The 22961-nt window shown below is 44.0% G+C and overlaps 1 protein-coding gene across 4 annotated transcripts; it reads right to left on the bottom strand.

The window, feature by feature from the left end:
* Positions 1-1356: 1356 nt before the first annotated feature.
* Positions 1357-22353, bottom strand: PLD4 (phospholipase D family member 4). Of its 4 annotated transcripts, XR_014529491.1 has the most exons (12): positions 21992-22353; positions 21468-21557; positions 18289-18476; positions 15604-15787; positions 14787-14907; positions 10678-10805; positions 8772-8972; positions 8451-8590; positions 7497-7662; positions 4460-4556; positions 3363-3758; positions 1357-3093 (listed from the first exon to the last, which is right to left on the bottom strand). XR_014529491.1 is itself a non-coding variant. In XM_083518872.1 (11 exons), exons 1-11 carry the CDS (start codon positions 22037-22039, stop codon positions 3532-3534), a joined length of 1590 nt encoding a protein of 529 aa, XP_083374998.1. In that variant the 5' UTR covers positions 22040-22353; the 3' UTR covers positions 3143-3531. The 4 variants fall into 4 exon arrangements, 3 of the variants coding, with proteins under 3 accessions (XP_083374998.1, XP_083374999.1, XP_083375000.1); XM_083518872.1 differs by lacking the exon at positions 1357-3093 and having other exon boundaries at positions 3143-3758; XM_083518873.1 differs by lacking the exon at positions 1357-3093 and having other exon boundaries at positions 3143-3758; positions 21471-21557.
* Positions 22354-22961: the final 608 nt, after the last annotated feature.

Genomic DNA, 22961 nt, shown 5'->3' with positions numbered 1-22961 from the left:
AGTAGAAAGTGTAAAAGCAAGTCCATTTAAAATGATATAATGCCACACAAGGAGGTTACTCAAAGCAGGTTGTTGTTTTTTAGAAAAGGACTTAAGTGTTCGGCTTTTCAGCTACCCTGGCCTCTATTCATTTCCAGATATCATTCAAAGTGCTTGTAATTGCTGTACACTGACCTGATATTTCATGGGAGGGTAGTGTATAAATACGTAGACCTTGGGCTTAAAAATATTCCTCCACCCCCCTTTATGTATCTATTTTATTTATAAGATACATAAAGGGGGGTGGAGGAATATTTTTAAGCCCAAGGACTACATTCCTTCATGGACTACTTACTTCCTGAGGGAGCTGACAGGCCAGCAGTGCTGGATTTACATATAAGCTAAACAAACTATAGCTTAGGGTCCCGCTCTCTTGGTGACCCCCCAAAAAAAATTAAAGGGGAAAAAACCTGGATGTACATTTCCAAAATATAAGATAAAAAACAAATAAAAGAAAACCTACATACAGCAACAGTGTTTTGTGTTGTGTAGGCGCCTATGATGTAAGTAATGGGCCCCGCCTGCTAGCCTGCTCCCTAAAATATCACTGGTTTGCTCATTTGTATATAGGGTGCCTACATTCTGCATGTGCAAATGGTTTTAGATACCTATTAGGTCCATAAATTACCATATAGCATATATTCAACACAAAAAACGGCGACACTTTGTTGTTGACAAAGGACAGCTGGACATATAAAGGGCCCCATTACCTTCAGTAGCTTAGGGCCTCATCAAACCTAAATCCTCCAAGCCAGAGCTGGGCATTGAAGCTGAGGATCACCTGGCAGGAATTCAGTTAGACAACCATAAGTTGTGGTCCAAGGAACTCTGGCTTTCACAGGAATTAACTTGGGGACAGGCTCCTCCACCCTATGTAAAGGTAAGGGGACCCCTGACCGTTAAATCCAGTCGCGGACGACTCTGGGGTTGCAGCGCTCATCTCGCTTTATTGGCCGAGGGAGCCGGCGTTTGTCCACAGGCAGTTTTTCCGGGTCATGTGGCCAGCATGACTAAGCCGCTTCTGGCGAACCTGAGCAGCGCACAGAAACACAGTTTACCTTCTTGCCAAAGCGGTACCTATTTATCTACTTGCACCTCGACGTGCTTTCGAACTGCTAGGTTGGCTGGAGCAGGGAGCGAACAATGGGAGCTCACCCTGTCGCGGGAATTCAAACCTCCGGCTTTCTGATCGGCAAACCCTAGGCGCTGGGGTTTAGACCACAGTGCCACCCGCTTCCCTCCATTCCACCCTATGTAGACATACCATATTCCCCAGATATCCAGATTTTTTTTATTTGTTTATTTATTTAGAAAACGTAAGTTTCTAGCATCTGCAAAACCCGAGATACGATGTCCACGTATGCCCGTGCCAAGGAAAGAACTACTGAGTAACCATTCAAACCAGGAAACAAGAAGAAGGATTCACTCTGGCCATAGTTTATAGATCTGGAGCAATAGGAAGATGGATCATGTGATCGAAAACACGTCTGTTTAGTTGAGGCTCATTCTGCATGGTGCCTCCAAAACACAAATCATCAAAGCAAAATATATATTCATATGGTTTCAACACAGAAAGCTGAGCACAGGTATATATGTGCAGAAAATAGGTGTAAAATGGCCTTATAAGTAGTTGGTGACAATATAAATACGCACATCACCCACACCAAAATGTTTATTTATCTATATTTACATAATTATATCCCACAGTAATGTATACAGAAAACATAATAAAATTTCCATATTCAAGCCCATAGCCAGCTTGGACACAAGATTAACTACGCAGGCCTGGATCAATTCACTTGACTTCCAATACAAGGCAGATATAACTATTAATGTTACTAGCCACCTTGAAATTCAAAGAACAGTAATACAGAAGGCCATAGAAATCTAATTTAATAAGCAACTCTTGCCGGCAACAGCAGACAAAGCTTTTTAAAATTGCTATTCTGCAGCTGCCTTTTTCAGGCAGAATTGAGGGTACAGTCTTCAAACCTTTCTGAAGCAGTGCTGATGAAGTCAGTTCTGAACTGAGAAACAGAATGTTAGTGGTTTATGAAGCACAGCTTTTAATGGGCGGGGGGGGGGGGAGCAGAGTAAAGGAGGCCATAATTTTCTCAAACATTGCCACCTTGTGGAATTTTGCTAATGCAACAATTAACCGGTTGCGTAACTCTATTTTGATCTCTGGGCTGCAATTTGAAATTGTACAAGCAATGAGTATTTGCAGAATTTCAGCGCAGTACAACTAAAGAATTAGCTTTCCCTTCTTGGGGTTTATTTTTTTGAGTGTGTTGGCTTGAAATCACTTTTTTAAGGGTGCAGACTAAAAGGCACACCACACCATAGAATAGCATTTATTAATAAGGATAAGGATCAAGTGTCGACAAGTGATGGCCAATTCTCATGTACCCTCTTATAATACATCTTCTAACCTAGCCATTAAACAATACACAATATTGGATCAAAGCTGCAGATACGCATAGCCTGGAGAGGATAAGATTTAAGAGGAGTCATTATAGTGGTCTTCAAATATCTGAAGGACTGCTGTGCAGAAGATGAAGCAGACAGGTTCTCTGTTGCTTTATACAACATGACTACAGTGGTACCTCTGGTTATGAACACTTCAGCTTACAAAATCCGCTAACCCGAAAGTTGTGAACTTTGCCCCAGGATATGAATGGCAATTGCGCATCAGAGGCGCACATGCAGCAGGAGGCCCCATTAGTGAAAGCGTGCCTCAGGATAAGAACGGTTTCAGCTTAAGAACGGACCTCCAGAACAAATTAAGTTCGTAACCAGAGGTACCACTGTATAACCAGTGAACAGAAATTGCAGGGAAGCATGTTTCAGTTAAACATTAGGCAAAACTTCCATGTCAAATAGCTCTTACTGTTAGGAACAGACTTTCTTGCGAGGCAATGGGCTATCATTCACTGAGTGCATTTAAGTAGATGCTTAATGGTCACCTTCCAGGGACACTGAGGTTGCATCCCGCATTGTAGATCCTGCACTGAGCAGTGTATTGGGTTAAATGACATCCAAGTTCCCTTCCAGCTATACAATTCTGTTAAGTTGTGGGTGAACATATCAGAAGACACAGCGATTCTTCAAACAGCTCTTGTTTATTCACAGGCCAGAGCAGAACTGAGCTGAAGGGTTCAGCCAGCCTGCTTATATAGAGCTCCACTACAACGCAACTGTAACCACTTTCTGTAACTATCCAATCACTGAATGTCACTTTCAATCCCCTATTTGCATATGTGGACCTGAGTGAAAACTATCTACAGTATCCCCCTGCTGGCCCAGGGTGAGAACTTCAGTACATAACAGATTCCATAAAAATGAAATTTGTGAACGGGACTACTCCGTGATCAAGGTTTGATACATCCTGAACTAAAACATTCATCATCTGGCAAATCCACAACGATCCTAAATTTCACACGCAGAAAGCTCATAACTGAATTCCCATTAGCTATAAAAAATAAAAATAATTTAGCTTTTAAAAGAACTTTTAAATCCATCTTCCCAAGCACAGTCTTTCTGCCCTGGCAGGTCTTCCATTTTTACCGAATATTTGGAATTCCAGTCTCGTTCAAAGAGAGCCCTCAGTTGTTCCTGTATTGTAGGGCTTCTCTTTGTGGCGTCTGTTGAAGACTGCTTGGCAACCAGCCCCACACCTGCCGTGATGCTGAAGTATTCTTCTGACCAGTTAGAAGTTCCTAGAGATGTATAAAATGCAGTGTATATAAGGGTGCGATTTTAATTTATCTAGTCACCCCCCCAAAAAAAAGCTCAAATTTCCCCATTGTGGCAAACGTATAAGACTTCTGGTTTCAAACAATTGAAAGCACTATTGCTAGAATATTCACTTGAAGCAAAAGCTGCAGAGTTCAAGGAAGAGGGAGAGGAAAGAGACTGAAACAGGCAGGATCCAGTGTCAAGAAAAACCCATAAGGACCCTCAAAACTAATGTGAATTACTAGGAGTGCTTTTTACCAGCTTATGGCTATTCTTGGACATGGTGATTCATGCCCTAGTAACCTCAAGACTTGATTATTGCAATGTGCTCTAGAGTGGAATCTAGACACATATTTAAAAATGTTTTTTTTATAAAAAAAAACTTTCGGAAAAATATATTGAATTTGCCATAAGCTCACCATCGCCATCTAGTGCCACATTAGTACATGTTTTTTTTTTTCTGGGGGGACGCAGGAGGACACATAACCCTAAACATTTTGTGAGTCTACGTTTGGCCTATTTGAGGGGCGGTATTTCAATATGAGTAGGAAAATGAGAGTACCCCTAAACATTTTTTTAGAAAAAAGCACTGCATTTGTATAATGCGCTTAAAATGTTATATTTGCAGCTGTATAGCTGACTTCTACGCAGACCACAATCTCTACCAGGCCACAACACTTACCAATATAGACTGCCTTGTCAGTCACCATATATTTGCTGTGATTCAGCCTTGCAAAGGGGATGTTTGTGTGATTTCCAACTGGAACAGTGAAGATTTTCTGGTAAGATGTAAATATAAAAACATGTCTACAATGAGTGAGAATTAAACACAGATGACTTTATGAGTTTCCAACAATTGCCTGCCTTTCCCAAGTAATGGAAATAAAATAGGAATAGCTTTTGGCTAAGCTAGAGTAGACTTTCCACTTCCATTCGCCAGTAAAAGAAAAAGGAAAAACCCACTGCTAAAAATTATAAGAGAGCTTTGCATTTAATAGTGCCTTTTGGGTGCACATCATCTCAATTGGCACAGATGAGGAGGGCAACGAAGATGGTCAAATGGATGGGAAAGAAGATCTATGAGGAAAGCTTCGAAGACTTTGTTGTATTCAGCCTGAAGAAGCACTCTTCAAACATAAAAAGAGCTGTCGCATAAAAGAGGACAAATACTTGTTCTCTGCTATCGCAGATGGCAGGACTTCATCTAATGGGCTTGAGCTACCGGAGGATAGATTTTGGTTGAACTTTAGGAGAATCCTGGTTTGGCAATGGAACCAATGGTTCCCTAGAGAGGACGTAGGCTCTTCATCACTGACAGTGCTTTTTCCCCAGGGCGTACTCAAAGGTACGCAGTACTAGCATCTCTTTTTGTTGTTGTTAAAAAGTGTGGCACTTAACTGTAATAACTTCATGGTGAGTACCTGCACCTCTTTTTCAAGGAAAAAAAAAAAACACTGGTCACTGGATATCTTCAAGCAGAGACTAAATGGATGGCCAGCAAGACCTTCTGCCACTCTCTGATTCTGTCAGTGGCCTGTTAAGTTGTGGGCGAACATACAGTGGTGCCTCGCAATACGAAATTAATTCGTTCCGCGAGTTTTGTTGTCTTGCGATTTTTTTCGACTTGCGAAGCACGGTGTCGGGAAAGTTTTGGAAAAGCTTCAAAAATCACCAAAGTCTTTAAAAACCTCAAAAAAGGCTACCACACCACGTTCTATGAGTTGCTCCTCGAAGTCAAGTCGCAACTCTATTAACGGTGTTAAGAAAAAGGAAACAAACTTGCAAGACGTTTCCGTCTTGCGAAGCAAGCCCATAGGGGAAATCGTCTTGCGAAGCAGCTCAAAAAACCCTTTCGTCTAGCGAGTTTTTTGTCTTGCGAGGCACTCGTCTTGCGAGGTACCACTGTATCAGACGACACAGCGATTCTTCAAACAGCTCTTCTTTATTCTGAGGCCAGAACAGAACTGAACTGCAGAGCTCAGTCAGCCTGCTTATATAGAGCTCCAGAACAATGTAACTGTAGCAACTTTCTAAAACTATCCAATCACTGAACGTCACTTTCGATCCTTGATTTGCATACAACTATCCAATCACTGAACCTCACTTTCGATCCTTCATTTGCATAACTATCTACAGTATCCCCCTGCTGGCCCAGGGTGAGAACTTCAGTACATAACATGGCCAAACCAAGACAGTTGTCCTGTCAAATGGTAAAGAGGTTTTTTTTACCACAGATCAGGTGGCCGTGACTGAATTGGTCATTTGTAGTGTCAAGCGGAGGTAGACAACGGGGGGCCCTCCACTGCAACTCCCATGGCGGCATGGCTAACGAAAGAGGATGTATTTATTTCATAAAATTGATATACCACTTGCTTGTAGAAAAAAAACCTTCAATGTGGTTTACAAAAAAGGATGTTAGGCTAAAATATATGTGCAGAGACACTGTCTGTAGTCACTATCTGTATCATCCTGTCAAAGAGCAAGAAAGATTTTACTGCACATCATGTGGTAAAATTACCATTTATATCTACACGATGAAAACCCATATCAACACAGCTTTTTAACCTGGATGTAAAGCACATGTACCAATGTGCTTTGAGCTCATTTATTTTTAAAACCATTTTGGCTCTGCTACATGAGGAGGAATGGGAAACATTTTGGCTCTGCTACATGAGGAGGAATGGAATCCGTGATCAGGGAAAAGAGACGGCGGAAGAAGAATGGAGAAAATTTAAAAGCTATCTTAAGGACTACTATAAACTTGATGAATGCTAGAATGTCGAGGTTTTCAGGAAAAAAGGGCTACAGTGATATAAGATTAGATTATAGAAAAGATCAAGATGACAGAGGTTGGAAAGGAATATTTAGAAGTTGCTAAAAAATTATGGACATTGGGATGCAGAAAGGGGGGGTATGGGGGAGTCCCGGAAAAGAGGTTTATGAAAAAACGTTATGAAACTATACGTGTTTGTATGTCTTTTTAGGTGTTTGTTTGTCTTTAAAAAATTCTGTAAAACCAATAAAAATTTATATAAAAAAAAGAGGAGGAATGGGAAACGATCCGTATTACTAATTTTAACCAAAATTTATTTTTTCTTCTTAACTGTGAGAAGAATTTTTTGTTTATTAAATTGTGGCTTATTTCCTGCTTTGGGGGGGGGACACACTTTAGGTTTAGCGATCTATAAGTTTGCTTACATTTTAAAATTTATTAATTTATTAATAAATTAATTATTTATTAATTTATTGATTGTTGACATTTGCCCATCATCATTGCTAATACCTAAGTTTACAGTTTTTACAGTAGGGGGAAATAACTTTTCAGCTCATTTCATCCTGAGATTTTTCCCCATCCAGCAATGTAACACTTCCTCTTTCCTTCTTGTGGCATTAGCACACACAACACAAAAAGTGCATTTAAGCATCACTCCCACTATTCCTATGGGAAGAGATCCTACATGGATAGGAAACAGAAGGAAAGCATTCTAAAACTGCAGTCCAGTTCTAGCCAGCGTAGGTTTTTAAAAAGTTGGCATTATAGGTGCAGAAAAAGCAACAGAGTCTGAGAGTTGTCATGTTCACATTTGACACTATGATATATGACCCAGAAAAGACCCTTAAAACTCAGTGTACAAGCTACATAAGTCACTGTCAATACCAGGAACATGACAGATGTGCATCTGTAAGGAGCCTATGGCCCAAAAGCATGCTTCTTTTACCACTTCGATTGTGATGTTGGCATGTTGATCACTAAGGACACTCAGTGACTCCAAGAAACGAAACATGGAAGAATCAGTATGGACCCAGCAGTTGATTAAAAGCCGTATGTGTATATTTTGGTGTAACGCCACACTTCTCAGAGCATTGTCGATGGGTGGCCAGTATCTACAAAAACAACATTGTAATTAGTGAAGGTAGAACCATAAGGGCAAATGGGTACTGCCCCATTAACCTCAGTTTCAGCCCCCCACCTGCCTGCCTTCTTGCTTACAACCAAGCCAGAGGGTGGTACTAGCTGTCAACTTCCTCCTGCTTCATCTCAGTTGCCCTTGTAGAACTTGGGAGGAGGATGGGAAGGAAGCTATTGGCTCTGGCTCCACCTACTGTTGGCCTCCTGCCTTACACCTCACCAGTCCAAGTGAACAGCAGCCACAAGCGCTTGTAAAACAATCAATGGGGAGTTTTATAGACACAAGAACTATTCAGTTTTGGGCTTCCTACTAAAGCAGAGAAGTAACAGCTTCTGGTGCTAGCTAGCTGTCTTTCACTACATTATTGTCCCATGAAGCCCAGGCTGACCTGCATTGCTTTTACAGTGTGACACCCCAAACCCTGTGTAATTTAGAGCTGGTGGTACAGGGAGCAGTCATACAACTAATTAGCAAAATAAAAAAATTCCTTCCAGTAGCACCTTAAAGACCAACTAAGTTAGTTCTTGATATGAGCTTTCGTGTGCATGCACACTTCTTCAGATACACTTCAGGGTGTATCTGAAGAAGTGTGCATTCACACGAAAGCTCATACCAAGAACTAACTTAGTTGGTCTTTAAGGTACTACTGGAAGGAATTTTTTTATTTTGACTGGCAGACCAACACGGCTACCTATCTGTAACTAATTAGCATTTAGCTAAGAATATAAAAGGGTGCACATATATTCAGGTTTCACTTCATACCTTGGCGGGTGTCTGAAGCGGCTTGTAGGGAAGTAATCCATCATGGAGACATAGACAAATTTTTCTGCATCGGAGATAACATCGAGAACTGCCACGAGATCAAAGGTGCGACCCCCTGGACAAAAGGAAGCAGGAGAAGCCTAGAGCAAAGGAAAAGTTTAATTACTACATCATCTATTGATCCCCATGTTTTTTCAATGAGAATAAACATTTCCTACAGAAGGTTTCACTGTAATCCTATGCACACTTAGTAGAGAGTAAATCCCACTGAATTCAGTGGGGTTAATCTGATGAAAACATGCTTAGGAACTGTCTGCTTACAGAAAAATAAGCTTCAGTGCTGGTTCCATTTAGCTGCACTTCCAAAGGACTGTGGCTGTTGATATTGGTAGAATAATTGTTTGGCCATGGAGATGGGATGGTGGCGTTTGCTTCCCCAAGATCCCAGTAGGTTTTGAAGGTTTTCCAGAGATCCTTAGCTAAGCAGCTGCAGTTGCTGATCAAAACCCCCACTTCTTTCACCTGCAGAAAGAGAGAAACTGGAGACCAATATGCCAAACCAAACCTGGAAGAGGAAGAAACAAAGTGAGGTTTGGCCGAAGGGATTGGCCTCTTTCCCTTGGCCTTTGCCCCACGCCCAGCCGGACGTCCTTTGTTCTCCCAGGCTGGGGCCGGGACGATAGCCACCCTGACCCAGGTGGGAGGCACCAGACCAGGTAAGCCTGCTTGGTTTAGCAAACCCCGTCCACCTGTTGGGAAGGGACAGCAGAAATTGTTGTTTTCATTCTTTCTTTGTACTGGTGTGGTAGTATATCTAGCAAGGGCATAAGTCTGAATGAAATCATAGAGCAAAATACAGAAAGCGGAAATGCCCTTTTACAAGTGCTTCGGAGCTCAGCAGTTCAACACCTCTGCAGTCGCATAGCACAACCTGGGTTCTGGGGATCGTAACCTGGAGAGCTGCTGCCAGTCCGAGTAGGCAATACTGTGCTATACGGGCAACCAGCCTGACCACAAGGCAGCTTCCTATGATAACGTGTGTGAAATATTAGAACTCTTGAGTTCTTAGGAACTTGTCAGGGGTCACCCAAGTAGGGTAACCCCAGAAGCAGGAGAGCTCTCTTGCATGAGAAGCTAGGCTTGTTGAAATTCCCTCTTCTATAAAACTATTAAAGAACCCCTGAGCGCTCGCTCTCTCTTTACCTAATCACTCCATCTTCACGGAAAGAGCAGTAACAATGGACTAGCTTTCCTGATGGATAAACCTGCCCACTAGAACTGATCTTTCTCCATAACATGCAACCATAGAGGGATGTTAGGTGTCTCCAAACAGCGGCAGAATTGGGCTCTCAGATTTCATCAGTGCCCTGTTTGACACTATAATTCAGTGCCCACCCACCACCCCACCTCTCGTACTCTGTTCTACAAGATTGTTTTGGCGCCAGTCTGTAGGGCAGCGCCTAGTGCAACTGCACCAGGCGCCTCTGCTGCAAAGGTGCAATCTGAGGTCCCAAGTGGGTGTGACATTGGAGATCTGGGTGGACCAGAGCATTTGGGAAAGGAGAGTTAACCATACGGTATGGGGAAATAGCAGCTGGGGTGGGGGGCTTTGGGGAAATAGTGCAGGGGAAGGGATTAGGCAGTTTTCCCTCAATGCCATACTCCCGATCCAAACTGCCCTGCAGCTAGAAGCGCTCTAAAAATTCAATTTGTAGATCTACCACATCATGTCAAGTTTGGCCCTTAGTTGGCACAGGATGACAGTGGCCCAAGAACCATAGCAATGCCATGTGTGAATGGAGTGTGTACCCAGAATCCTGTTCAACACACAGCCAAGCTGGAGCAGTGCCTTGGCAGGCAACAAGGAAAGAGTCCCCTCAAGGCAGAAAAATCTGAAAACCACCGATGTAGCGTAACAACTTGAGTGGCTATGGTTAGAAACAGAAATGTAGGACAAGCTCGTTTGCATCTTTAGATAGATAGTATAAGACTAACAAAATGTTCCGACAGCTGGAAGGAAAGAAGACAACTGAGCTTGGCCAGGTAAGCAGATGGACTCTTTAAGTTTTTATGTTCTCCCCCAAATAAAATCACCCGTCTTAACAGAACTGGTTCTCAGGATGTTTCCGTGCAAATTTAGTCATCTTGTTAAGTATTGTGAACTCAGTCTCCCCACTCCCACTCCCACCCCTGTGCCGCTTCAGCTTAATAGCCTTAAATCTCTCACCTGAGTCAGGGCTCTCCAGTCTATGTTGGCACTACCAAGAAATACGTGTTTCATGTCTACAATCCAGAATTTGGTGTGCATGACACCTTTGGTGAGCTGTCCAAAATTAATCCTTTTTATGTGGGCTCCTATGGAAAAAATGTTGTTGTTTTTTAAAATAATTTTTTTTTCTTCCAGTAGCACCTTAAAGACCAACTGAGTTAGTTCTAGGTATGAGCTTTTGTGTGCATGCACACTTCTTCAGATACACTGAAACAGAAGTTGCCAGACCCTTCTATATAGTGAGAAGGTGGGGAGGGGTATTACTCAGAAGGGTGGTGGGAATGGGAGATAGGCAGAAAGCTGAGATGAGCCTGTTGACGACTCTTAACGACTGCAATAGGTCTTACAGGAAAAGGCAAGGGGTGAGAAGGTGAGAAATGGCTTAGTCATGTATAATGAGATAAGAATCCAATGTCTCTGTTAAGACCAGGTCTCTCCTTGGTTTTAAGTTTGGTAATGAGCTGCAATTCAGCAGCTTTTCTTTCCAGTCTATTTCTGAAATTCCTTTGTAGTAAAACAGCTACTTTGAGATCTTGTATAGAATGTCCTGGGAGATTGAAGTGTTCTCCTACTGGTTTCTCTGTTTTGTGATTCTTGATGTCTGATTTATGTCCGTTTATTCTTTGGCGTAAGGTTTGGCCTGTTTGTCCAATATAGAGAGCTGAAGGACACTGTTGGCATTTGATGGCATACACAATGTTAGACGATGAGCAATTAAATAGTCCCGAGATGGTATGTGTGATGTTGTTGGGGCCAGTAATGGTGTTGTCCGGGTGTATGTGGCAGCAAAGTTGGCATCTGGGTTTATTGCAGGCTCTGGTGCCAGTGTCCGTGTTAAGTTTGGTTGTAGTATTATTGTGGGTTAGGAGTTGTTTAAGATTGGGTGGCTGTCTGTAGGCAATGAAAGGTCTTCCTCCCAGAGCTTGAGAAAGAGAACTGTCATTGTCCAGGAGAGGTTGTAGGTCTCTGATGATGCGTTGTACTGTTTTAACTTGGGAGCTGTATGTGATGACTAGAGGTGTTCTGTTATTTTCTTTTTTGGGTCTGTCTTGCAGCAAGTTCTCTCTGGGTATCAGTCTGGCTCTATTGATCTGTTGTCTAACTTCATCTGCTGGGTATTTTAGTTCTAAAAAGGTTTGCTGTAGATCTCTTAGGTGAGAGTCTCTGTCTGTAGAATTGGAACAGATGCGGCTGTAACGTAATGCCTGGCTATATACAATGGACTGTTTGGTATGTTTGGGATGGTAGCTAGAGGCATGTAGATATGTTTGTCAGTCAGTTGGTTTACGGTATAAGGTGGTGTCTATGCGCCCATCCTGTATTTTTATAGTAGTGTCCAAAAAATGTATTTCTTGCATAGATTGATTCATTGTCAGGTTGATTGTGTGGTGAAAATCATTAAATTTCTGGTGAAAGGTGTCCAGGGTCTGTTGACCATGTGTCCAGATGATAAAAATATCGTCAATGTATCGCAGGTACAAGAGAGGTTTGAGTGGGTAGGAGTTTAGGAAACGTTGTTCTAAATCTGCCATGAAGATGTTGGCATACTGTGGGGCCATGCGGGTGCCCATTGCTGTGCCGCTGATCTGAAGGAACAGGTCATCACCGAATTTGAAGTTGTTGTGGGTAAGGACAAATTGGCAGAGTTTGGTGGCAAGGTCCGCTGTGGTTTTATCTGAAATGGTGTTCCTTATAGCTTGTAAACCATCGTTGTGTGGGATGTTAGTATACAGAGATTCCACATCCATAGTAGCTAGTATAGTATTGTTGGGAAGATTATTTAAAGATTGTATTTTCCTCAGAAAATCTGTGGTGTCACGTACATAGCTGGGAGCACTGATGGCATATGGTTTCAGAACAGAGTCCATATAACACCCACTGTAATAGTGCCAATACCTGAAATGATGGGGCGTCCTGGATTTCCTGGTTTGTGTATTTTAGGTAGAAGATAGAAAGTTCCTGGTCGAGGTTCTGTTGGTGTGTTGGTGAGGATCTGTTCTTGGATGTGTGGGGGTAGCTCCTTAACAATCTTGTTCAGTTCTTTCTTGTATTCTTGTGTGGGGTCTGAGTCCAATTTTGTGTAAAAGGCGGTATTGGAAAGTTGTCTGTGAGCCTCCTGAATGTAGTCAGTTTTGTTCATGATGATGACAGCTCCACCTTTGTCTGCTTCTTTAGTTATAATGTCTGGGTTGTTTCTGAGATTATCTATGGCTCTCCTTTCAGCATGGTTTAGATTTTGTTGTAAGTGATGGTGTTTTCGGGTCACATCTGTTTGGATTCTGTGGCGGAAGCAGTCAATGTACAGGTCCAGTGTGGTATTGCGTCCATCAGGAGGGGTCCATGTGGAGTCCCTTTTTGTGTAACACTTTTTCGGTGGTAGTTGGTGGTCAGTGTTCTGTTGGGAGGGTGGTTGTTGTTCTCCAGTGGGTTGAGAGGTGTTGTGTTGTGAAGTTGTTGTTTGTTCTGATTTGTCTTGTTGTTGTGTGTGTTGAAAATACTCCTTCAGGCGTAAACGGTGGAAAAATGCTTCCAAGTCCCCGTAGAACTGGATCATGTGTGGGGATTTGGCAGGGTAGAATGACAGTCCACGTGAAAGGACTGATTCCTCGGCTGGGCTGAGTGCTTGCTGTGAGAGATTGACAATATTGTTGATCTTGTTTTGATTAGTAGCCTGTAGGTTGGAAAGGTTAGAGAGTTTCTTGTTTTTCTGTTTTTTCAGTAGCTCCAGTTGAGAGTGGTAAATGTTTTGTTTTTCCTTTTGGAACTCTTGCCAAGCTTGGTGGTTCCTGATAGAGTTGTCCAATACAAGGACTTCCTCCTTTATTAGCTTCTGTTTAGAGTAGAGAACGCTGATCAGATGTTTGAGCAGCTTCTTAGAGAAAGTGTTGCATAGTTTTCTTGCATATTCAGTGGGATACGTGGATTGTAGAGGGTTCTTAATTCTAAGACCCTTGGGTTGTTTTTTAAGAGATCGAAGAACTGTTTCTTGAGACGCTCTCAAGCCGTAACACACATTTACTTCACTGGAAGCCCTTATGCAAATTCACTAAATACCTCCTACAGAGTTGCGGGACTGAGGTACATAGTAAGACTGTTGATCTCAGAAGGATCTGGAAACCAAGCCTTATGAGGAACGGTTGAGGGAGTTGGGTATGTTTAGCCTGGAGAAGAAGACACTGAGAGGAGCTATGGTGGTGATCTTCAAATATCTTAAGGGCAGCCACATGGAGGATGGAGCAAGCTAGTTTTCTCCTGCTCCAGATGTTAGGACTTGAACCAATGGATTCAAGAGAGATTCTGACTAAACATCATGAAGAACTATCTGATAGTAAGAGGGGTTGGACAGAGAAACAGACCCCCTTGCGGGATGTACTCTCCTTCTTTGGAGGTTTTTAAGCAGATGTTGGGTGGCCATCTGCCATGTATGATCTAGTTGAAATTCCTGTAGGGGGTTCAACTAGATGACCCTCGTGATCCCTTCCAACTCTACAATTATATGTTTCCACGATTGTATGAAATATAATAACAAAACAGCAACTAGCTTTCAGAGGCAGTACGTAATCATCATGACTAGTAGGTGCTATGTACTGAAGTTCTCACCCTGGGCCAGCAAGGGGATACTGTAGATAGTTATGCAAATAAGGGATCGAAAGTGACGTTCAGTGATTGGATAGTTTTAGAAAGTTGCTACAGTTACGTTGTACTGGAGCTCTATATAAGCAGGCTGACTGAGCCCTTCAGTTCAGTTCTGTTCTGGCCTCTGAATAAACAAGAGCTGTTTGAAGAATCGCTGTGTCATCTGATATGTTCACCCACAACTTAACAGTAGGCTTCATTTAGTTCCCTCTTTGCTCACCTTTTGGTGTGCAACAAAGATATGGCAGTTTTAAGAGGCCCTGCAGCTTAATACTTGTGTAAGATTTTTAGTTGCTGGATTTTATGTTTTTTCAGTGGGATGGGGGGTTGTAAGCATCTTATGACTGTTTTCATGTATTTCGCTGCTGGGAGGGGGGTGGGTGGGCTGCTCTGCCAAAAGGCAGAACAGAAGTATTTTAATAAACAGTTACCTCTTTTCTCCAGGACTTCAAGATCAGTTGAATGTTTAGCCTTAGATGGCACGCTTGTTGCAATAAACACAGACACGTTCTTCAGAAGCAGGCTTTTGAATTTCTTGAGAACATCTTCACCCTACAGAAGGCAAATCACTTACTTGTATCGAACGAGGGGCGGCACATGCCAAATTCTGCATGGGAAATATCCCCCCAGATCAGGGGATGCGAGACTGGTTGGTTTGTCGACAACATGGTGGTAAAGTCTTCCCATCCTTGAAAATCCTGCCTACACACAGCTGCTGATTTTATTATTATTACCGTATTTTTTGCCCTATAGGACGCACTTTTTCCCCTCCAAAAATGAAGGGGAAATGTGTGTGTGTCCTATGGGGCGAATGCAGGCTTTCGCTGAAGCCTGGAGAGCGAGAGGGGTCGGTGCGCACCGACCCCTCTCGCTCTCCAGGCTTCAGGAAGCTATCCGCAAGCCTTGGGAGCCCGCAGGAGTTCCCGCCAGTCTCCCAAGGCTTGTGGAGAGCTGCCTGCATCCCAAAGCCCAGGGCGTGCTGAGTAGCGCACCCCAGGCTTTGGGCAGATATCCGCAAGCCTGGGGAGACCGGCGCGACTTCCCGCCGGGCTCCCTAGGCTTGCGGATAGCAGCCTGTTCTGGGGTCGGGGGAAGCTCGGGCTTCCCCCACCCCAGCCCCACGCCTGGGGGGGAAATAATTTTTTTTCTTTATTTCCCCCCCAAAAAACTAGGTGCGCCCTATGGGCCGGTGCGCCCTATGGGGCGAAAAATACGGTATTATTAAAAAACAACCCTTTCTTATCTCACCTGCTTAGACGATGTGTCATTTACTCCAAGGTCTTCTCCAGTCAAGCTCCAATAATAAGAAGCCACATGAATGCTTTCCTGGGTTATATTTAACAACTCCATCCATGCTTGGTATAAAGGCTTTGCAGCACTGCTGTTTGGTCCATAAGGCATGTCCCAAGGAAGGCTTTCCACTAGCTGGAAACTGCAAGAGGGAAGGGGTAGCAGAATACTTCGCAGTCAAAACAGTTGCCGCCAAGACAACCTGAGCTAAGTCCCCAGTTCACAGGGTAGACTTCAGGGTGAGAGAAAAGCTTGGTAACATTTTTTTTTCTGAATTAGCCACATCTGTATCATAATGTCAGACCAACCAGCCTTCCGGATTGTTTTCAAAATGGCTTGTGTAAAAGGCAAGATGTCGAGTCCCCTTGCCAGATTATATTTCACTTTTAGCTGCAGTAGTGGAAGTTAGAATCAGCCTTCTAGCGTGTGCATGATTGGTGTGCTAAATGTGTGCTAAAGAGCCAGTTCAGGAGTTCAGTGATGCATTCCAGCCACTCAGGGAGGGAGCAAAACAATCCCTCTGCTGTGTGTGTGTGTGTGTGTGTGTGTGTGTGTGCCTGCCTGCCTGCCAATTTTTGTGTGTCATAAGCGTAGCAAGAGTTGGTGTACACGTCAATGGGTTGGCGGCAGCCATCTTTGGCACACGGCCATCAGAGGGGTGGCCAACCCTTAAAACATCCCTCAGGCTGAAAAGGTTTGGCCACCCTTGACTGAAGGAATTTGCATACCACCCTTCGTAAACATTTATTCCAGGGTAATTTACAAATGAACGGGATAATATAGAAAAGATGCCCTTTGGCTTAGTAAGAGACATGCTGTCTGCTGCCTCAGATTGAAAGAAATGTGTTGTTCCGCTTGTGTCAGACAGTTTCTGGCTGCTCACACACAGGACAAGGGCTGAGGCCCAGTGGCAGAAGATCTGCTTGGCACACAGAAGATTCCAGACTCAACCACTGGTACCTCCAGGTAGGGCTGGGAATGTTCTCATCTAAAACCCTGGAGAGCCACTTCCATTGTCAGTGTAGACTGAACTAGATGAACCGATGGTCTGACTCCATATAGGGTAGCTTCCTATGTTCCAGGCTTTGCAATTATGCCAAAATTAACCTATCACATCCAAATTAGAGAAGGAAGGAGTATGTAAAACAAATTCATTCCAATATAGGTGACAGCTGTAATTTTGATGAGTTCCTTTATTCAATCACATACACTTTTCCCTATAATGAATGTGTGTGTATAGGACAGTATCTCTATTATAGATTGGTATTGATTTTGTATTGACTAGGAGAAGAGGGCCTTCTCTGTAGTGGCCCCCTTTCTGTGGAATTACTTCTGCCTTGAACTCGTACAGTCCCAACACTTTTGGATACTCCAGTGGCTTTTGAAGGCATCTCTGTTCCCAGGTCATTCCTGTGAGGTAGGACTGCCATACATCTTGATTTTCCCAGACATTACTGGGATTTCAAAGGCAGAGGGAATTTCCAAAAGGTGGCGCTTTGTCCTGAATCTCAGGCAAGTCAATAGAAAAATCATGGGATTTTTGGAGGTGTTTTTATTTTTAAAAAGCTCAACAACTTTCGGGGTGTCCTGGTTTTTACTTTTTGAAATGTGGCAACCCTATGTGGGGTGGAATTATGCTGCTTTTGCCCTGGATCACTGTTGTATCTTAGTTGTCAAAGATTTTAACACTGCTTTAATGTGTTTAACGAACGATTGCATATTTTCTTTTGTGCACCGCCTTGGAATGCTCTGTGAAAGTCAATATGCAAATACCTAAATAAACACACAATTTTTTTAAAAAAAATAATAAGTAATCTTACATGCTGTATCAGGCACATTCACAACACTTACATTTTAAAAAGAGAAAGGTGGCAGCTACTAGCCACAGCAAGTGTGGGAGTGGCCACCGGGACCACATAACACCGGTCCTGAGAGATCTGCATTGGCTCCCAGTATGTTTCCGAGCACAATTCAAAGTGTTGGTGCTGACCTTTAGAGCCCTAAACAGCCTCGGTCCTGCATAACTGAAGGAGCGTCTCCACCCCCATCGTTCAGCCCAGACACTGAGATCCAGCGCTGAGGGCCTTCTGGCAGTTCCCTCATTGCGAGAAGTGAGGTTACAGGGAACCAGGCAGAGGGCCTTCTCGGTAGCGGCACCCGCCCTGTGGAACACCCTCCCTTCAGATGTGAAGGAAATAAGCAGCTATCTTATCTTTAAAAGACATCTGAAGGCAGCCCTGTTTAGGGCAGTTTTTAATATTTAATGCTGTATTGTTTTTAACACTCGATTGGAAGCCGCCCAGAGTGGCTGGGGAAACTCAGCCAGATGGGCGGGGTATAAATAATAAATTATTATTATTATTATTATTATTATTATTATTATTATTATTATTATTATTATTATTCCATGCTCGAAGGCAGTGTGGCTCTGAATGCCAGTAGGTGGGAACTGCAAATAGGAAGAGTGCTGTTCCTTTTTGCGAGCTTCCCACAGGCATCTAGTTGGCCACTGTGAGAACAGGATGCTGGACTAAATAGGCCACTGGCCTCATACTGCAGGGGCACTTCTTAAGCTGGGACCAAAAAAGGCACTGGAAACACACACACACCCCAGAAAAAAAAACCCTTCTTTGCTTGTCTTACTTGCATGAATCATTGCATCTAGGGCTGCTGTCCTTCTCAATCACTCTGTCTCTTTCTGTGTTTCGGTCGTCGTTATTGTGGGTGTTGAGAACCCAGTCTTCCTCTCCCAGAGAAACTGCAGTGGAGGGTTTCATGACATGAATTCTTATCACAAACAGAAGCCCAGCCGCTGCAAGCAGTCCAAACACCTGGAACATGGAAAGAACGCGCATGAAATGTTGTCTGGCAGCACTCCTCCGAGCCTGTAGTGATGTATGGAAGTGAGAGCTGGACCATAAAGAAGGCTGATCACCGAAGAATGGATGCTTTCGAATTATGGTGCTGGAGGAGACTCTTGAGAGTCCCGTGGACTGCAAGAAGATCAAACCTCTCCATTCTGAAGGAAATCAGCCCTGAGTGCTCACTGGAAGGACAGATCCTGAAGCTGAGGCTCCAGTACTTTGGCCAGCTCATGAGAAGAGAAGACTCCCTGGAAAAGACCCTGATGTTGGGAAAGATGGAGGGCACAAGGAGAAGGGGACGACAGAGGACGAGATGGTTGGACAGTGTTCTCAAAGCTACCAGCATGAGTTTGACCAAACTGCAGGAGGCAGTGGAAGACAGGAGTGCCTGGCGTGCTCTGGTCCATGGGGTCATGAAGAGTCGGACACGACTAAACAACCACAACAAATGAAAGATGGAGGAGGGACAAAAGAGCCTTGCCTTGAACAGCCCAATAACATTCTGGTACTGCTGAGATTTAAATCAGGAATCTTGTAACTCCTGCTCTTAACCACACCAGCTCCTGAGATTGAGTAGCCTTTTGGCAATGTCTATTAGCCCATAGGAAGGTTAGAGTGTGAATCTGTTCCTTCATAGGTTTTATATAGTTAAGTATATCAGATTTAGGATTTCGATTCTATTCCTTCGGTACACACACATAATCCATCCTTTTACCACATCTGCAATTTGGGGAGGGAGGGAATGGATTTAAGTCTCATTTCAGTTCTCAAGCTCAAAACCAGTTTCATTTATTAAACAAAGTGAAACTCTGCTAACCATCCGCCTGTGTCATATAGCAGGTGGATGAGACTTCCTCTTTATATTTTCATCACAGTGCGGTTATAATAAAGTACAGGGAAATGTCAGCGCAGCCCACCTGCAGGGCTGGAAGCAAAACATTTTGCTGCCTGAGGAGGACTTGCAAACGGTGCCCCCTCTCCCCGCAAACCAAAGTGTATGGTACTCAAGGTTAGGTGGGTTATTTTGGCACCTGAGGCAGAAAACTCCACAAACACCTCTCCCGGGAAGTAAAAAATAAATTAAATAACTAACAATTTGCTGGGCTTTCATTAAACAACCAGAATAGGCAACCTGAGGCAGCCAGGCCACTTCACAGCGACCAATGGCAGAGGCGGCCCTGCCACCCAGATCAGATGATTCTGCTTGGTATCTAAATTTGCTTGCACCTCCATGGCTTTCCCTTTTGTATTATGCTAGCTAGACTGGGAGCCTGTGAGCAGGGACTGTCTTTTAAAAAAGGTTAAATGCTTTATACATAGTAGCAGCACATAGGAAGCTGCCTTATACCACTGGTCAGTATTGTCTACACAGACTGGCAGCAGCTTTCAGACACAGACTCCAGCACCGGGGTATGGCCCTTCTCCACTGAGCTACAGCCCTTCTGAGTAGTAGCAGTAGTTGCAGTAGAAGTAATCTCTTTTGGGGAGGTCATCAACCATTACTGATCTCCCTGAGGCAACATTTAGAACCCAGGTTAAACATCCTTAATTTCTTCAACATTTCATCATGGGCCCTGTTTGGGCTAACATTTGCTGTACTATTCAGACATCAGTTCCTGACATCAGATAATATATAACCCCCTCCCCCTTTGTCATGTACTGGCTGGATGCAGAGGAATGGAGGGAGGTACTAGCTGGAGAACCCCCAAGAGAAGAAGACTCAGAGCCCAGGGGTTGGTGGTGTTGTGCAGCGGGAGAAGAACTGGAGGAAGAGGCATCAGAAGCTGAAGAGGTAACGGGGCGTAGTGAGCAGGGAGAGTCTGTGGCAGATTAAAGTCCAGAAGCAGAAGCAGGAGAGGAGGGAGGTCAATAGGCAGAGATGAGTCAGGCCAGTGATGAAGCCAAGGTGTTGTCCCCCTCCTGGTGTGACAAGCTTCCCTCCCCTTGGGTTTCCCAGAACCAGCTAAGGTATGAAGAGGGACGAACAGAGACAGACATGCTGGCGGAGTCTCAGATTGCTTGGGAAGGACCCAGGAGAGGCAGCTATGGAAAGGCAAGGACCTTCAGTCTCCATAACTGCTTCATAGGGGCAAGACTTATGAGGAAGAGTTGCTTTGCTCATTAGACCGGGCATTCCTGAGCAACCTTGTTTCTTCTGGTAAAGAGTTGACTTCACTTACTCTGTGTGTTTTATTGCTGACACCCTTCACTGTGTAGCCTGAAGGTTGCTTCATCCTGTTCTCTGGCAACTCAGTAACAGGATTGTCCTTCTGCACCTCCTGAAATGGTGCCTGTCTCTTTGTCCTTCAGTAGTCCCTCACCCCACCCATCACATGAATGACGGTCAAGAGTCCAAGAGGAACCTGACACTGAAAGACTGGAGGGGACATTCACCAACCTATTCCCACCCCTCTCTGACCACCCTTCTCTGCTGGCTGATGACTGGAGTGAAGGAACCAGTTTTGAAGTAAGGTAAAGGTAAAGGGATCCCTGACCATTAGGTCCAGTCGTGACCGACTCTGGGGTTGCGGCGCTCATCTCGCTTTGTTGGCCGAGGGAGCCAGGTCATGTGGCCAGCATGACTAAGCCACTTCTAGCGAACCAGAGCAGCACACGGAAACACCATTTACCTTCCCGCCAGAGTGGTACCTATTTATCTACTTGCACTTTGACGTGCTTTCGAACTGCTAGATTGGCAGGAGCAGGGACTGAGCAACGGGAGCTCACCCCATCGCGGGGATTCGAACCACCGACCTTCTGATCGGCAAGTCCTAGGCTCTGTGGTTTAACCCACAGCGCTACCCGCATCCCTTTTGAAGTACAACCCTCCTAAAGACTTGACACAGAGGGTTATATTCTTCAACCACAGGACTAAGATTCTGTCTTAGTCAAGCTAATTCAGAGAGACATTTTATTCACCGCCCAGTAGGTGCAACTTGGTTTTATTCTGGTACTTACCACATTAATGCACCTTTGCTCGCTTGGGTGCGATTTCAAACAAAAGGGCCTGTTTGTCCTCAGTGGGTTCATCAGGGAGTGTTTCATGATCTATAACACAGAAACACATGGCAAGGAACTGGAAGAAATAGAGTGAATGGCTTCAGTGCTCCCAGAAAGTCTACTTCAGATGAAATTGCCTTCGGCAGAGTCAGATAGTTGCACCATTTAGCCCAGGGATGGGGGACCTGTGGTTGTCCAGGTGTTGTTGGACCCCAACACCCATCAGCCCACAGACAATATGACCAATGTACAAGGACAATGGCAGCTGGAATCCAGCAACCTCTGCAAGGTTCAACACACCACAGGTTCTCCACCAGATCTACCTCAGCTGGCAACAATTCTCCAAGGTCTCATGCTGGGGGTCTTTCCCAGGACCTGCTATCTAAGACCCCCTTCATTAAGAGGAGTTACTAGGGACTGATTTTCTGCACACAAAGACATGCCCTCTGTTACTGAGCACCCCAACCCCAACCATCTCTTACCTTCACTAATGCATTTAAGTAATCAGTGACCAATTGTCTCCGAATCATTCATAAATGCTCACCGTCTTAGGTCGTTCCAGCTAGAAGTCTTTCTACCTCCTTCAGAGGAGCAAGTAACACTCTGCTACTGTTTGAGCGGGGTTTCATCAACTGGCCACAAGCCGTGCGTGTTGCTTTTCCTCCCCCACAGTGCCACAAGTGGAACTTCCCCTTTCAAACCAGAATTTCACAGCTGCTAGATTTGAATAATAGAGACTATCTATCTGTGGCTATCTGTGCTACACACACTGCCTCAAGAAGTGAATAGTTTCGCATTAAATCTCTCCAAAAATGCCAGGACCATTGTAGAGGGATCACTGCCCTTAAGTGTATATACTATTGTCATCTCTGGTCAAACAGGTTATAATAAAATATTATTATTATTATTATTATTATTATTATTATTATTATTATTATTATATTTATTTATACCCCGCCCATCTGCCTGGGATTCCCCAGCCACTCTGGGTGGCTTCCAACAAAATATTAAAATACAGTATATTATTTTCAGCAGGTTTCTGAAAGGCTGCAAAAACCTAATTGCCAGAGTACTTTGTGGGATGAGAATAAACACCACAAGCAAATCATAGCACTTTGCATAAACAGGGGCTGGTCGGGAGGACGTAATTTTCCTCTTGAGGCACCCCTTTGCAATGCCCACGTTTGATGCCATCTAGCAAAAGCTGGTTTTAAACAAGATCCCAAATCAGTGCTCGATCTGGGAGAGAGCATGAAGCCACTGTAGGAGTTTAAGGAGTGGGGAAGGAATCGGGCAGCAGGGTGATGAATAGAAATGACACAATAGAAGGCTAGAAAGGAGATTACAGTAGTCAGGGGGGAGAGTTCAACAAGTAGGACCTGCAACAAAATGTGGAATACTTCTTCTGTTCAGGGTCCCAGCCACCCATCCCCCTTTCAAGAATACTCCATT

The sequence above is a fragment of the Podarcis liolepis genome (genome assembly GCF_965112155.1).
Source record: "Podarcis liolepis genome assembly, chromosome: 1".
Classification (NCBI taxonomy): Eukaryota; Metazoa; Chordata; class Lepidosauria; order Squamata; family Lacertidae; genus Podarcis; species Podarcis liolepis.
This window is presented reverse-complemented; position numbering and strand designations above follow the sequence as displayed.